Source organism: Arvicola amphibius, chromosome 8 (genome assembly GCF_903992535.2).
Source record: "Arvicola amphibius chromosome 8, mArvAmp1.2, whole genome shotgun sequence".
NCBI lineage: Eukaryota > Metazoa > Chordata > Mammalia > Rodentia > Cricetidae > Arvicola > Arvicola amphibius.
The window spans coordinates 29,426,080-29,441,209 of NC_052054.1; the positions used below are offsets into that span (position 1 = coordinate 29,426,080).

Below are 15,130 nucleotides of genomic sequence, written 5' to 3' on the forward strand. Positions count from 1 at the left end.
AGCAGTTTTCTTCAGTGGTTTCAAGAGGCATGTCAACCACATTTCAGGACAGGCTCCATGCTCAAGGGTAGTCATCCAACCCAAATTTGTCTTCAAGGTTTGCGTTGCTCTTGTTTTGTTTTAAGGGGAGAAAGAACATGAAGTTGGGAGGGTAGGGACAATCTTAAAGGATTGGGGAGGTGAAAATATATGAACAAGCACATTGCAGGAACTGGGAAGGCTAATCTGAGGGGGCCGGTTTTTATTTTACCCTGTTCTAACACAGTTCAAAGATTTTAACCAGTTTAAGAAACAATATTATTTTAGCTCTTTTATGTAAGCTTTTAAAATGTTCTTATTTATTCATTGAGAATTTCTTTTATTTAAGATCATAAGTCTCTGATTTTGCAGTCTTGGTTATCTTATATATTTCCTTCTGAGTGTCCTCACAATTTGTGCACATTGATACTATATTTCTGATATTCATTGAAAAAGAAAAATTTATGTATGCTTAATTTCAGCATAGTGGAAATTCAGTTACTGAACTGTAAGTAAAAACGGTTTCTGAAAGATAAACAGCATGTTTCACCATAGTGGGCTGCTGGAACTGAATGGCCTTTTTATTTTTGCCTCATCTTTGAAATTTTCTTTTTTTAATTTGTATGTTACTATTTTAAATAAAACATTTTGCTCCTGAAATAAGATATAAAAAACTAAATGTGCTATTTCCTCGTGTGTGTGTGTTTGTGTGTGTGTGTGTGTGTGTGTGTGTGTGTGTGTGCTCACGCGCACTGAGTCTGTTGCTCATATGTATATGAGTTTAGGGTTGACTCATTGAGATTGGATTTAGATAACCTGTCAGGGGCCTCATCCCTAGAGAAAACTGATTGTCCCTCTTATTAACTAGTATTTTCATTGTGCTGATCCTGCTTAGACAGTTGTGTTCTTGAGGTTTCTTGAGCTTCCCTGTCATATATAGAAGAATATCAAAGCAGATGTCCTTGACCCTGGCTCTTACAGCCTTTTCTTCCCTCCTGTGATGTGCACGAGCCTTAGGTGTAAGGGTTGTATAGCCAGTTGTTCTCGTCATTTGACCAATTGTAGATTTCTATAATGGTTTCTAACTGCTGCAAAAAGGAGCCTTGATAAGGAGGGAGAGCATACTTCTCTGTGTGTATAAGGATAAGCATTAGAATGCATATTGGTTTAAGAATGAGATGGTTCTCCTCCAGGGCCAGAGTAATAGATTTCTACATGGCTTTTTCATACAAACTTAGCTGAGTTCTTGTTAACTCTGTCCTCTCCCCACATCTTTCTCTCATGTGTCTAGTATTTCCCCACATGTGTTACTGTCTTCTCTCCTGTAGGTACACAATTGCATCCTTAACACCTCTCCTGACACTGTGGTATCTTTCTTGCTTCCTGACCTCTACAGATGCTCCAACTCAAACACACAGATGTAATAATTCAAAGCTAGGCTTTGCATATAGTTTGTCTTTCTGGGCCTGTTACCTCCTTCAGTATTTTTTTCAGTTCCATCCGTTTTCCTGTGAATTTCATTTTTAATGGCTGAATATCAATGTAATCTTGTTTATTTTTAAATTCTTAGAGAATTTATCTAATTTACTTTCTAACTGGTAACATTCTTTTATGAATTTTAGCCTATTGCTATTTTTATTAAAAAATTATCTTAAATAAATTTAGCAAAATGATATGTGTTTATATTTGTCACACGAATTGCTAGTTAATATTTAGTGTTTCAGTGATATAGTTGAAAAATGCAGGATGGCCTTTCTGTATAATATTTGCTTGAGAGTATAATTATGAGACAATATTAATAACCCGTGCATTTTTTCCTTGGGAAACTTGAAATGTTTTATAATCTATAACTTTCTGATGAGTTTTCTCAAACATATCTTAGCCAAATTAAATTTTGGTTTACTCTACCAGTAAGGAAATAGCAGCTGAACCATTCATTTATTTCTGTAAAGACCTTAAGTAAGTACTCTTATCAACATTAATTAACTCAGTTAATCTAAAATCACTTTTAGAGATTTCTAGTCTAAGTCTGCAACTCTAAATTGAGAGTGCACATCAAATGATGGAGAGAAGCACCATTCCATCCAAAACGAAACAAAACAAAAAACCAAGTAATTGTCTCAGTAGTGTTGGGCATCAATCTTTATTTTTACTTTTAAGCACTTGAACTATGCTGAACTGTCTTTCTTGTGTATTCTCCTAGGCTGCTACCCTAAGAGTACTTTCAGAAACTGAAATTAACACTAATAAGCTAGAGCACTGAGGAGCACGTGATCAGAAGCTGAAGATTCAGAGGACAATGTTAGTGTAGAAGAAGGCAAGCAAGAGAATACCTATCAGAGTTAGCCAGACCACAAGAGAAATGGAACAAGAAACTCCAGAGATCGCGGATTCTGCACAGCAGGAAGTTCGCGCCAAGTCAGAGGCAGGCGGTAATGCAAATGAAGGAGGAGAAGAGGCTGAACTGGAAGTGAAGGAGGAACTGGCAGAAGCCTATCAGCTCCAGGTGGCTGAAGAAATGGCCAAGGAGATTAAGAAGAAGATAAGAAAGAAACTAAAAGAGCAGCTGACTTACTTTCCTTCAGATACTCTGTTACACGATGACAACCTGGGCAGTGAAAAGAGAAAGAAGAGGAAGAAGAAAGTCCCGGTCCCATCTAAACCTGAACAGAGGTACTTCACATTGGCAAATAGAAGCACACGCTAGCATCTTCCAGTTCTGAGTGAAAATTATAATGTAACAAAGAACATTAGTGCTGCGTTTGTAACATAGCCACTGAGGGGACAGTTGTGACCCTTTATGCAGTACTTTTGCTATTGCTAGAAGCTTTACAAGAATTCTCTCACTAAATCATTACCATGGCCTTGTGAGGAGCAGTAATGGGATGATCCTGTTTTTCTAAGAAACTGGGTGGTATAAGCCCCAGCACCAGTAAGAGGCTCAGCCAGAACACCAACAGTCTAGCTCCAAACTGACTACATTTACCCGCTTACACCCACTTTGAAATAACAGGCCTGCTGAGCATGGTGCTTCATGCATGTGATGCACTTGGACACAAAGGCAGGAGATTCTGAAGATCAAGGCCAGCCTACATTCCATAGTGAATTTGAGACCTACCAGAGCACCATGGTGAAACCCTGTCTCAGAAAGCCCCTGTACCCAGACACATACATGCACAAACTTATTTTGATTTGGGGGTGGATATGTTTTCTTCCTTGTTATACAAATAACATTTGTTCATTGTGGAACAATTACAAAGGTGATAACTATTGGCAGTTTAATATTTTAGTTTATTTTTATGTATGATGCTTATACATATATTCCTATATATGGTAAGTGTTTCTGAGACTATATTCAAGTTTATAAGTTCTCTATATAGAACTATAAATGTCTCCCAAGTGGCATAATCCTTTCCCCTGCAATCCTCATTTACCTAAACAATGAGTTATTTCCTCCATCCTCATGTGACTAGCCTTTGGCAGGCTCGGGAATTTTCCCTTAAACTCTCAGCTAAACAGAAATCCCATGATCTTGATGCACACCGTATGTGTGAACGCTGCTACCCAAGTCTCTGGAAGATACAGGATGACACTTGTACCTAGGATATGGAAAAAGGAAGAAAGCCAAAGTGCTTCAAGGATATTTTAGTTTATGAATCAGCTCTCTATTGGCACTGTAACAATTTCCCCCAGAACACGGCAGCTGACTACAGCAGGTGTTGGTTGTCTCCCAGCTGCTGCTGCTCAGAACACTAGAGAGTTACTCACCTGGGCACCTCTGGGTTTCACGGGCGCTCTCAAGCTTCAGTCAGGGTGCTAGCCTGCTGATGCCTTGACAGGAAAAGCCGTAACCAGTGATACTCAGCTCTCCTGGGTAGGCCTCAGAGGAACCACTGTGCATAACCATGAGGCCATAGGCAGCCTCCAGTCCGGTGCATAGCTGTGGGCTATAGGCACCCTCTGAGGGGTCCTGACTGGCTTTTAGTCAGAGATGAAAGTTCTTTGCCTCTTGGGTCAGTCCATTGTGAACTCACCAGGCCACAACTTTCTTCCCCAGTTCAAGGTTCTGACCGAGTAATAGCAAGACAGAAGTGAAACTGTTAAAAATAGCATTCATTTTCCCTTATACTATTGGAACTGGGTAATAAGGCCCAACAGGTAGTCATAGAGTGGGATTCTTGAAAAACTTGAACATGAAGAAGCAAAGATCCGCCAGGGCCATCATATAGGCTGCTGCCCATAGTCTACTGTGAGTCATTACCACCTTAGTGTGGAAACAGGAAGACATTCTCACTAGAAATGAGAACTAGTTTATGAAGTCTAACTCAAATTATGCCGTACATGATGGCAGCATGCCAGTGTGACTGTCCTGTAAGAGTAGTATTTTGTGACTGATAGAATAGTTTTGGCTGGGCAGTGGGGGCACACACCTTTAATCCCAGCACTCAGGAGGCAGAGGCAGGTGGATCTCTGTGAGTTCGAGGCCAGCCTGGTCTATAAGAGCTACTTCCAAGACAGACTCCAAAGCTACAGAGAAACCTTGTCTCGAAAAACATAAATAAATAAATAAATAAATAGAAAAAATTTAAAATAGCATAGTTTTTGGGAATAACTACATTAAGTACTTACATAATCTTTTTATTTCTCAGTGCTCTTTTTCAAAAGATAGCTGAGTATGTTGAAAATTAATTTTTATTATTTAAAAGCATATTTTTACTTCCTAAATTATGAACAGACTCTAATAGGCCAGTTTCTGTTCCTGCCTGCTACCTCTTGCTGTATGCATGTCGTGCAAATTTTATTTTATTCAAGACTTCTGAAAAATGTAGTCATATGCCAGCCTCTAGAATCAAAAGCAATGAACTTTGGCTAGAAATCAAAAGTTGTCTGGCTAAAATTTCTTAAGAACAAACTTTGAAATTTTCTTCTACTTTTTGAGTAATTTAGACATTTACTCATTAATCATTTAGTCAACAGCAGGATGAGGATACTCTGAAATTCCATGTACTACAGGCCCATAATCATAAAATATTATTTTATTTCCCCTTGCTTATTTGCCTTTAGACAGCATCACAATTTGCTCCTGAGGCTAATTGTGTGGTCCTCATGCCTGAGTCTACTTAGTGCTGAGAGTACACTGTGGCGTTTATAGCTTTGTTTACACTGGCTTCCAAGATACGTACCTCTCCATATGTAGAAAGTATTATCTATGGTTCCTAGTTTGTTATATAAGAAAATTCCAAATGATGACATTTTTAAGAGGAAAATGATATATTATTCTTTTTTCTCTTCATCATTCATTCTTTTACGCCATAAATAATAATTATAAAAATAACACATTTATAGTGGCTCATTCTTGGGTTCTACTTGCAGTACCTCAGATGTCTGTGATAATGCAGCTGCAGATGAACAAAAGAAAGAATGTTCCCTTGAGACGGCTACTCCAGGATCTCACCCTGACGAGGAAATACGCTCAGCAGAGAAGAAGCGAGATAACAATATACCAGAGACCAGAAAACCCAAACCCAAAAAGACAAAAAAGAAGACTAAAGCAGGTTTGTTACCTAAATTAAATAAAAATTATGTGTCTTTGTGGGATAACGTGGCCCTAGAAACTTGTTCTGAAAACTGAAGGATATAATTTAAAATAAGTCAACCCACACTTGTTGGTGTATCTTAATTCTTGTGGAGTAAGGTGTTCATTTTTTAATAACTGTGTCTGTATGATGAGTTTATAGTTCCTGACTTAATTTAACTAAAGAAGGATATGATTTGTAGCTGCTTTGTGGCATAAAAAATTAATTTTTAAGCCCCTGATATTAGAACTGCAAATTGTTATCTTGGTGAATGGAAGCTGGCAGTGGCTTTTTGTTCCCTGGAAGGTCTGTTGATAGCAGAGAAAGGCAGTCGGAGATGGTAAGAGTGCTCTGTGCACACCTAACGCGAGAGCGATTATGACACTGGTGTTTCTTCCCTGCCGTAGGTCTGGTTGAGAAGGAAGACATGAATAGTGATGGTGTTCATGAAATAACAAGCCGAGACAGTCCAGTTCATCCCAAATGTTTGCTTGATGATGATCTTGTCATGGGGGTTTACATTCACCGAACTGATCGGCTTAAGGCAGATTTTATGATTTCTCACCCAATGGTAAAAATTCATGTGGTTGACGAGCATACCGGTCAATATGTCAAGAAAGATGATAGGTAATTTTTAAAAAGTTAAACCACTTTTAAGTTGAAACTGTCTGAAATAGAAATCCTCTTTGCTGCCCTTCATGACTGAAAGTTAATAGGCATAGAGCTGTGGATTGGTATTAGAGAATAGGCATTCCTCAACTTGACTTTCTAGAGGAAATGGAGGAAGTGCATCTGTCTTGAGGGTAAAGTCTATCAAGCATAGTATTTAGGTCATAAATTTGCATTGTAAATATTGTAACTGTTCTTTTACTGTTTAACCTCCCACTTTTCCTTTGAGATTAATGTGTTATATGGACCTGAGGTGCAGCAAATGTATAATGACTATGTTTTCCCCTGAGGTTATTTCTAGAGAGAATGCATGTATGAAAGTCTAGATTAAAAAAAAAAAACAATAAAATAAATTATTATACTAGATTATACTAATTCAAAATAAAATTTGCTTGAAAGGATATTGGGAGGAAAATATTAAGATTATTACAAAACAGAAGACACTCAATTAGTTGTGTTAATATATACACAGAAAATAGGATACAAAAGAGTTCTTTTTACAGTTGTATTTGGATTTATTATGCATTTTATCATGCACTCATTTAAATTTCTGAAGTAGCTGCTGTTTTAGCTCTATACATTAAAGGTTATTCATATCTTTCATTTTCTATTATAATAAATTATGTGACCCAAAGGAAAAAATATAATACAAGATTGTAGTAAGATGCCAACAATTTTAATTTTAATAAAATTTATAGTTTTTATATGTTAAAGAACATTATTTTTGTTTTTCTGCCATTATAGCTATTTTTCTGCTTCTTTTATGGACTATACATTTTTCTCTCTTCCTCTAAAAAATGTTTTGAATTGTAGTAATGGAAACTTTGTCTTTGAACAGTGAACGTCCTGTTTCATCTTATTATGAAAAAGACAATGTGGACTATATTCTTCCTATTATGACTCAACCATATGACTTTAAAAAGTTAAAATCAAGACTTCCAGAATGGGAAGAACAAATTATATTTAATGAAAATTTTCCCTATTTGCTTCGAGAGTTTGATGAGTGTCCAAAAGTCATTCTCTTCTTTGAGGTATGGATTAAAGAAAGAAAATTCAATTTTAATAAATATCATACAAGTATGAGTTATAAATTTAATAGTTTTATAATGCGATAATGTAAGAATTCAATGCCTGGAATTTATTGTTGCCAATGAGAAGCCCTTTTAGAAACAGAGATGGCATATTTGCTAGCTTCTTCCCAGTGCTAGGAGTTAAGTCATTTGGCCTGTTCTAGAATGTCTTGTAATCTTTACATCAGCTCAGTGATTATGAACTCAAGTCACAAATGCCATCATCCATTTGACTGTAATCCTCCGTTGTGAATCCATCTCACAAAAACACAGCCATTAACTATATCAGACTATCTAAATATAGACATGTAACCTGGAAACGTAGAGAAGCGTGTGCAGATCGGTTAGCAAATACAATGTAACACATGATAAAACGGCCCAGAACTTCTTAGATGTGGAGGACAGGGAGCAGTCAGGAAGCCCTCTGGCACGGGCAGACTTTGAGCTGACTTGTTCCAGTTTTCTCACCTGCGAAGGCTATGGGGCTGGGAGGACAGTGATTTTCCTAAAGGCGCTCCAGCTGTCTGTATGGGCAGTTTGTTTCCCACGACAACTCAAAAGTATGGTGTTCCTCTTTGTCTGGCTTATGTTCTCTTTCCATAACAAAAGGGAAATAGAGAAAGCCACTCATTCAATATAACCAAGCTGGAGAATTTTAAGATGAGAACAGCAAGAAACTGCAGTGGCCAGAGCTGATGAGTGATTTTATTTTTTTTTATTTATTTTTTTTTTTTCGAGACAGGGTTTCTCTGTGGCTTTGGAGCCTGTCCTGGAACTAGCTCTTGTAGACCAGGCTGGTCTTGAACTCACAGAGATCTGCTTGCCTCTGCCTCCCGAGTGCTGGGATTAAAGGCGTGCGCCACCACCGCCCGGCTTGATGAGTGATTTTATAGAGCTGTTTTAGATTGATCTGTGACTACATTATGTGTGATTTATACAAAGTTATGTTTTTAAAGGATATAATGTATCTCAAGGAACTTTAATAAAAACATACCATTTGCTATTTATTGCTACATTTTTTATAATTTAAGAGAATAAAATATATATAGATCAGTTAGGTAACCATTAAAATGATATTCATGTTTATATATTAACATAAAAATATCCATTTCATTATGTATGAAAATTGTTTGCAAAATAGAATGTATTGCATTTGTAGCTCCATGCATACATGTACTCAAGAATGCACAGAAGACATTAAATTTGCATAAAACAAATGTTGTTGATGGGGTGTGGGTCCGTGTATAAAATGCTGCTGCACAGCATGTATACCTCAGTTCAGCTCCCCAGGACCCACTTAAAAGTGAAGCCCCATGGTAAAGTGAAGCCCCGTGGTAAAGTGAAGCCCCGTGGTACGTATCTTTAGTCACAGAACTGGGGTGGGGGGGGCAGAGACAAGTGGATCCCCGCCTTCTGTAAAGATTTGTTATCTCAACTGAGCTTTTTTATTTTAATCAGATTTATTAAATTCAAAATGATATCCTCGAACAAGTATCTGGAAAACTGTCTATGGCAGATTGCCTACACACTCTTGATATTTAATATCCAGGCAGGGTGAAGATATGATGAAAACCTCGAGAGGCCTAGTCATAGCATATCCAAAGGGAAAATTCCTACCTTCAAAAAAGACACAACCATGACCATGTATATTTATGGGATAAAAATGTGACATTTCAGAATTTTATACAATATGTAGGAGTCAAAACTGTATTAACTGGTATAGTTATGATATTTGAGGTAGTTAATGCTTTGAAATAAATCCTAATAAAAGGAATTATTAATATCAAAATTGAACCCTCAATAGTTGGATAAGTTAACTTGAAAATAAGTAAATGAGGTAAATATTTTTTATTCCTTGTAAGGTAGACATTTTAAATACCTAGATGATAATGTGTCCATAGAGAATATTTAATTTAGACATTCTGGTAGTCTGTGGAATAATTTTAAAAATATATTTACAGATTCTTGACTTTTTAAGCATGGATGAAATTAAGAATAACTCTGAGGTTAAAAACCAAGAATGTGGCTTTCGGAAAATTGCCTGGGCATTTCTTAAGGTATGTTATCACCTGTTTTTTTGAGTACATTTAAAATAATCTCTTCCAAGTTTTACTGGCTGTTTTTCACTTTGGTCTTAAAGAATTGTTGACTCAAGTCTTAGTAAAACTTATTAAGAGTCTGAAATAGGGTTGGCTTAGTGATTAAGAGCATTGACTGCTCTTTCTAAGGACCTGGGTTCAATTCTCAACACCCATATGGCAGTTCACAACTATCTGTAACTCCAGTTCTAGAGGATTTAACACCCTCACACAGACATATATGCAGGTCAAACACAAATGCACATAAAACACATGAGGTGGTGGTGGTGGGATTGGTGGCACATGCCTTTAATTCCAGTGCTCAAGAGATGGGGCAATCTGATCTCTGTGAATTCAAGGCCAGTCTGGTCTACAAAGTGAGTTCCAGTACAGCAGGGCTGTTACACAGAGAAACCTTGTCTCAAAAAACCAAAAGAGGCTGAAATACTTACTGATTACCCAGGGTGTACCTTTTCTATTTTTGACCATAAAGATACTGTACTCAAAGATACATAGATTCCTGCCACCTTGTGTTCAATTTATGAGATATTACTTAAACCTTTTCAATGTGCCAGTCATTGTTCAGCCAACAACCCTGAATCTTACCCCATAACATGAGCACTGGATAGATGGGAGAGTCTAAGCCATTATTAAGTTTTAAAGAACATTGTGAAGAATAATAATATTTTAAGCACAAAGCAGTTTATTAGAAACTGCTCATATTTACTCTGTGTTGAGTTTTGTACATATGTGCTGTATGAGCTATGAACTGCAATCACAGCACACTCACTGTCACAACATTTTATTTTTTACTTTAAAGATCAAGTGAGTCCTAATTCATCCATATTGAACCATTGCTAGAAGTGTGAATTCTTGAGTCCATATCTCTGATCCTATAAGGGGTAATGGATTCTATGTGTTTCCCATTTGTACTACTGTGTGTCTTTTTCTTCATTGTAAAACTTACAAGCTTTACAAAGTTATCAGTAATTTCTTTTGGATTAATTCTTTGAGCAATTTTGGGTTTTATTTTATATTTGCTCTTTATGGTTGTATTAAATTTGTTACTTAATTCTTTTGGAGTTTCTCATGTTCACTATCTCCCCGCACTTACAAACACACAGAAGGGTTGAATATCTACTGAAGGATTCAGTTTTCTTAAACCCACTTTTGTTTCTTGTTCTTCGGATTTGTGAATACAATTACTTACTGGACATTTCAGTTTTGACTATCCTGGCAAATCTCTTTCCTCTCCTCTTGTCTCTTAGTTATCCTCATACTGTCTGCCCAGGCTTGTGAGTTTATAACCATAAGTAACACGTATCATGTTTTTCTCAGATTAATTCAAATGAAATATAATTAAAAATTTACTTCCATAGTTACACGAGTCACCCTTAAGGACTAGGCAGTCTCATGTGATAGCACAAGTGTATCCTCACATTGTGATGGCTCTTCGGTCATCAGAGGTCCTTGGGACAACTCTACACTGAGCCTTCCTCGGCTCTATTTTCTTCTTCCCAAGTTGCATTAACCAATAGCACTAAGTGCCCGCCCTCCATGCCTTACTTCCAGTCCTGGCCACCTGCAGACTCCGTGAAGTGCCACTGCAACACTGACTGTCCTCTCAGATTCACAGCGGACACAGTGCTTACAAGGGCATTTCCTGTTTAGCCATTATGGAGTAAAAGAAAGCTTAATTTGAACTGCTGAGTTCTTTTCCTAACTCTTCATTTATCTGCTTATCTTGTTTTGTTTACTTGGCTTTTTAAATAGACGTTTCAAAGAAGGTAAACTAAAATACTGAAAAATAGAGTGGTTGGTTTGAATTAACTTATCTTAAAATGATTTGTGTATACCATCTTATTCACTAAAAGTATTAATGTAGTCCTGTAGTTCCAGATACTGGGGAGGCTGAGGCGGGGCAGGGGGGAGAGGTTTACAAGCTCAAGATCTGCTTGAGTTCCAGATTTCAAGACCAGCCTGGGTAGTTTACTTTCAAAATGGAAAGGAAATGAGGTTCGGGACATAGCTTAGTAATAGAGCACTTGGGGGACACTGCAAGATCTCAGTAGGATTCATCTTCAGTACTGCTAGAGGAAAAGTACTGAAGCAAGCACAAAATGCTTATGCTGAGTACTATGTACTTTCCTCTTTAATTATTTCAAACAAGTGTTTGTTGCTCACTCTTTTTCTGCTGCCATCATGTATATGTTCTATCAGCAGTCTGAAGCCGAAAAAGAGTGCTGTTGGAAATGAGTTCAGATCTGCCAAGCTGACCAGAAAGTGCCTCCTGCTAGGTTCATCTCCCTTTTTCTCTCTCTATCTAAACCATTTCAACCTGTTTTAGTCTTTTAAAACCAAGCTTCTGGCTCTGTGATTGCTTTATTGGATGTGTGTTTTCAAAAAAGATAACATTTTACACAAAATCTTGTTTTAAGCTTCTGGGAGCCAATGGAAACGCAAACATCAATTCAAAACTCCGCCTCCAGCTCTACTACCCACCCACCAAGCCTCGGTCCCAGTCAAATGTTGTTGAGGTTTTTGAATGGTGGTCCAAGTGTCCAAGAAATCGTTATCCATCAACATTGTATGTAACTGTTCGGGGACTGAAAATTCCGGACTGTGTAAGTTAATAGTATATATAAATGTCTCTCTTCTATTATCAAAATTAAGGATGACATAGTGTACTTTCCATATTTAAAAATCTAAGCTCTCAGAATGACTTTAACAGGTTTTTGTAACAGAAAGAATCCTGCAGACTGTGTTTAGTCTGTAACAGTTAAAGAGCAGATGAGCTTGTATGTTTTAAGGAGTAGACTTCACTGTTAAGAAAACTGTTTTCTCATAATTTTGTATTTTGTAGTTGAAAATAAATAGATGGAAAGTTGCTACTGGGAAACATTTTCATATAAAGGACAATAAATAAAATGTTTTAGGCTTTGCAGCCAGGTGTCACAACTTCTCAACGTTGTAGTGGGAGAGTAGCCATAGAGGCACGCAGAAAATAAAGAACGCCTTAATGTGCCCTAGTGCGTCTTTATTTAGAATAACTAGGAGTGAACCAAATCAAACTTGGGCTTTACTTTGCAGATCTTTATTTACATATTTTACACTGGAATAAGTAAATATTATTAACTAGCATATAGCATTTCTACTTCTGTTGTCTACGAATGAACATTATTAATGTTCTCATTCTAAATGAACATAAGATTGATTGAAAAGATTATGCTATTATCTTTTTTATATTAATCTTTCATGTAAGTTGTACAGTCTATAGCTGATTTTGTATGCTCTGAGCACAGAATTGATTTGCATAATAATAATGAAATAAATAATAATAATAAAATAATAATAAAATCCATCAGATGGTAGGGTTTTTTTTAAGAATTTCAGATTTTTTATGATATTGGTTTTGTGATTGTTTTTAAGCCAACAGTATCATGTTATATCGGAGGCATGGCATAACATTAGGTAGGCATTATGAAGAAGCAGACACCAGGGCTGTAATCCCAGGCACATCAGAAGTGGAATATGAAATACACAGCCCACTTCAAATATATAGCAAGTTTGAGGCAGCCTGAGTTACATGAGACCTTGTATCAAAAACTAAAACAAATAATGTAATAAGAATAATTAAGTAAAGCCATCTTTACTATTGGAATCTACTATTTTATCCAAGCTTCTAAAGCCTTGTGATTATAGGAAAATAGTTCAAATAACTTTTATTTCATTTAGAATGATATACAAATGAAAAAATTCTGGCATGTTTTTCTAAAAGGTTTCCATACCATTTGTCTCAGTATTTTAATTTTATGAAGTTTTGTTTGTTTGTTATTATTCAAGCCAGGGTTTCACTATGTAGCTCTAGCTGTCCTGGGACTCACTCTGTAGACCAGAGTGGTCTTGAACTCATAGAGGTCCATCTGCCTCTGCCTTCCAAGTGCTGCGATTAAGGTGTGAGCCACCACATGGGCTTTGTCTCAGTACTTTAAAAACTATCTATGTTAAAAATAAGACAACTTGTTGACAATATTATTGACTTCCACGTGATCCCCGTGGAGGAAGAAATGCACCAATTCCTACAACTTGACCTCCACAGTGTGCCATGGCTTTAGCGTGTTTGTTCATGTTTAATATTTTCTCATTTTTCTTACACATTTAGATAAAGCCATCTTACCGCTCTATGATGGCTCTTCAGGAGGAAAAAGGTACACCTGTGTATTGTGAACGCCACCGTGAGACCAGTTCAGTAGACACAGAACCTGGATTAGAAGATTCAAAGGAAGTGGTAAAGTGGAAACGTCTCCCTGGTCAGGTGAGAGGGTTGATGATGCTTGTATTTGTTCATTTGCCATTGCTGTGACAAAATATTTGAGAAAAGCGGTTTAAGGAAGGAAAGGTCTACTTGGTGCCAACTTCCTCCATCCAGTAAGCTTGGTCTGACCATCTGAATAATCTTTATTAGCTATATTTAGTTAATATTTACAGTCAGCTGATAACTATTTGTAAGGCTATTGTGATGAATATAGCTAAAGACATTTGTAGTGATGTCAGCGTTCATGATATACAATAAGGACTCTGTGTGTACTTACTTCATCCTCTTAAGTAGCTCAGGAACTAGGCTTTCTCATCCTTACACTTTTTGTGATAACTTTATTTATTTATTTATTAAATTTATTTTTTAATTAAATTATATAATTTTACAAATTTTTACCTACTCCCCTCCTCCCATTTCCCTTCTCCTTCCCCCCATCCTCCCTCACCCTCCTTCTCCAGTCCAAGGAGCATTCAGGGTTCCCTGTCCTGTGGGAAGTCCAAGTTCCTCCCCCATCCATCCAGGTCTAGGAAGGTGAGGATCCAAACAGACTAGGTTCCCACAAAGCCAGTACATACAGAAGAATCAAAACCCAGTGCCATTGTCCTTGGCTTCTCAGTCAGCCCTCCTCGTCATCCACGTTCAGAGAGTCCGGTTTGATCACATGCTCCATCTGTCCCAGTTCAGTTGGCCTTGGTGAGCTCTCATTAGATCAGTCCCATTGTCTCGGTGAATGGACGCACCCCTCATGGTCCTGACTTCCTTGCTCATGTTCTCCCTCCTTCTGCTCCTCATTTGGGCCTTGGGAGCTGAGTCCAGTGCTCCATTGTGGTCTCTGTCTCCATCTCCATCCAACATCAGATGAAGGTTCTATGGTGATTTGCAAGATAATCATCAGTGTGGCTATAGTAAAGGGCCAGTTCAGGACCCTCTCCTCAGCTGCTCAAGGAACAAGCTGGGGACATCTCCTTGGACACCTGGGAACCCCTCTAGAGTCAAGTCTCTTGCCTATCTTCAAATGGCTCCCTTAATTAAGATATATACTTCCCTGATTCCATATACACTCTTCCTCCATCCCAGCTGTCCCGTTCCCCCAAGCTCTCCCCATCCTCCCCTTCTCACTTCTCTCTCCCCATCTCCCCTTACTCCCATCCTGCCCCCACCCCCAAGCTCTCAATTTTTGCCTGGCAATCTTGTCTACTTCCAATATCCAGGAGGAAAACTACATGTTTTTCTTTGGGTTCACCTTCCTATCTAGCTTCTCTAGGATCATGTAATATAGGCTCAATTCTATGGCTAGAATCCACTAATGAGTGAGTACATACCATATTCATATTTTTGGGTCTAGGTTACCTCACTCAGGATGGTGTTTTCTATTTCCATCCATTTGCATGCAAAATTCAA

The 15,130-nt window shown here is 37.6% G+C and overlaps 1 protein-coding gene across 1 annotated transcript in view; it reads left to right on the top strand.

Moving 5' to 3' along the window:
* Positions 1-15,130, top strand: part of Ahi1 (Abelson helper integration site 1) — a 150,591-nt gene that overhangs the window by 11,627 nt on the left and 123,834 nt on the right. The window contains exons 2-8 of the mRNA XM_038339840.1: positions 2,222-2,691; positions 5,392-5,573; positions 6,002-6,221; positions 7,102-7,294; positions 9,295-9,390; positions 11,850-12,035; positions 13,574-13,726. Coding sequence (XP_038195768.1) covers positions 2,381-2,691; positions 5,392-5,573; positions 6,002-6,221; positions 7,102-7,294; positions 9,295-9,390; positions 11,850-12,035; positions 13,574-13,726 — 1,341 coding nt within the window. The 5' untranslated portion in view covers positions 2,222-2,380. The remainder of the gene's footprint in view (positions 1-2,221; positions 2,692-5,391; positions 5,574-6,001; positions 6,222-7,101; positions 7,295-9,294; positions 9,391-11,849; positions 12,036-13,573; positions 13,727-15,130) is intronic.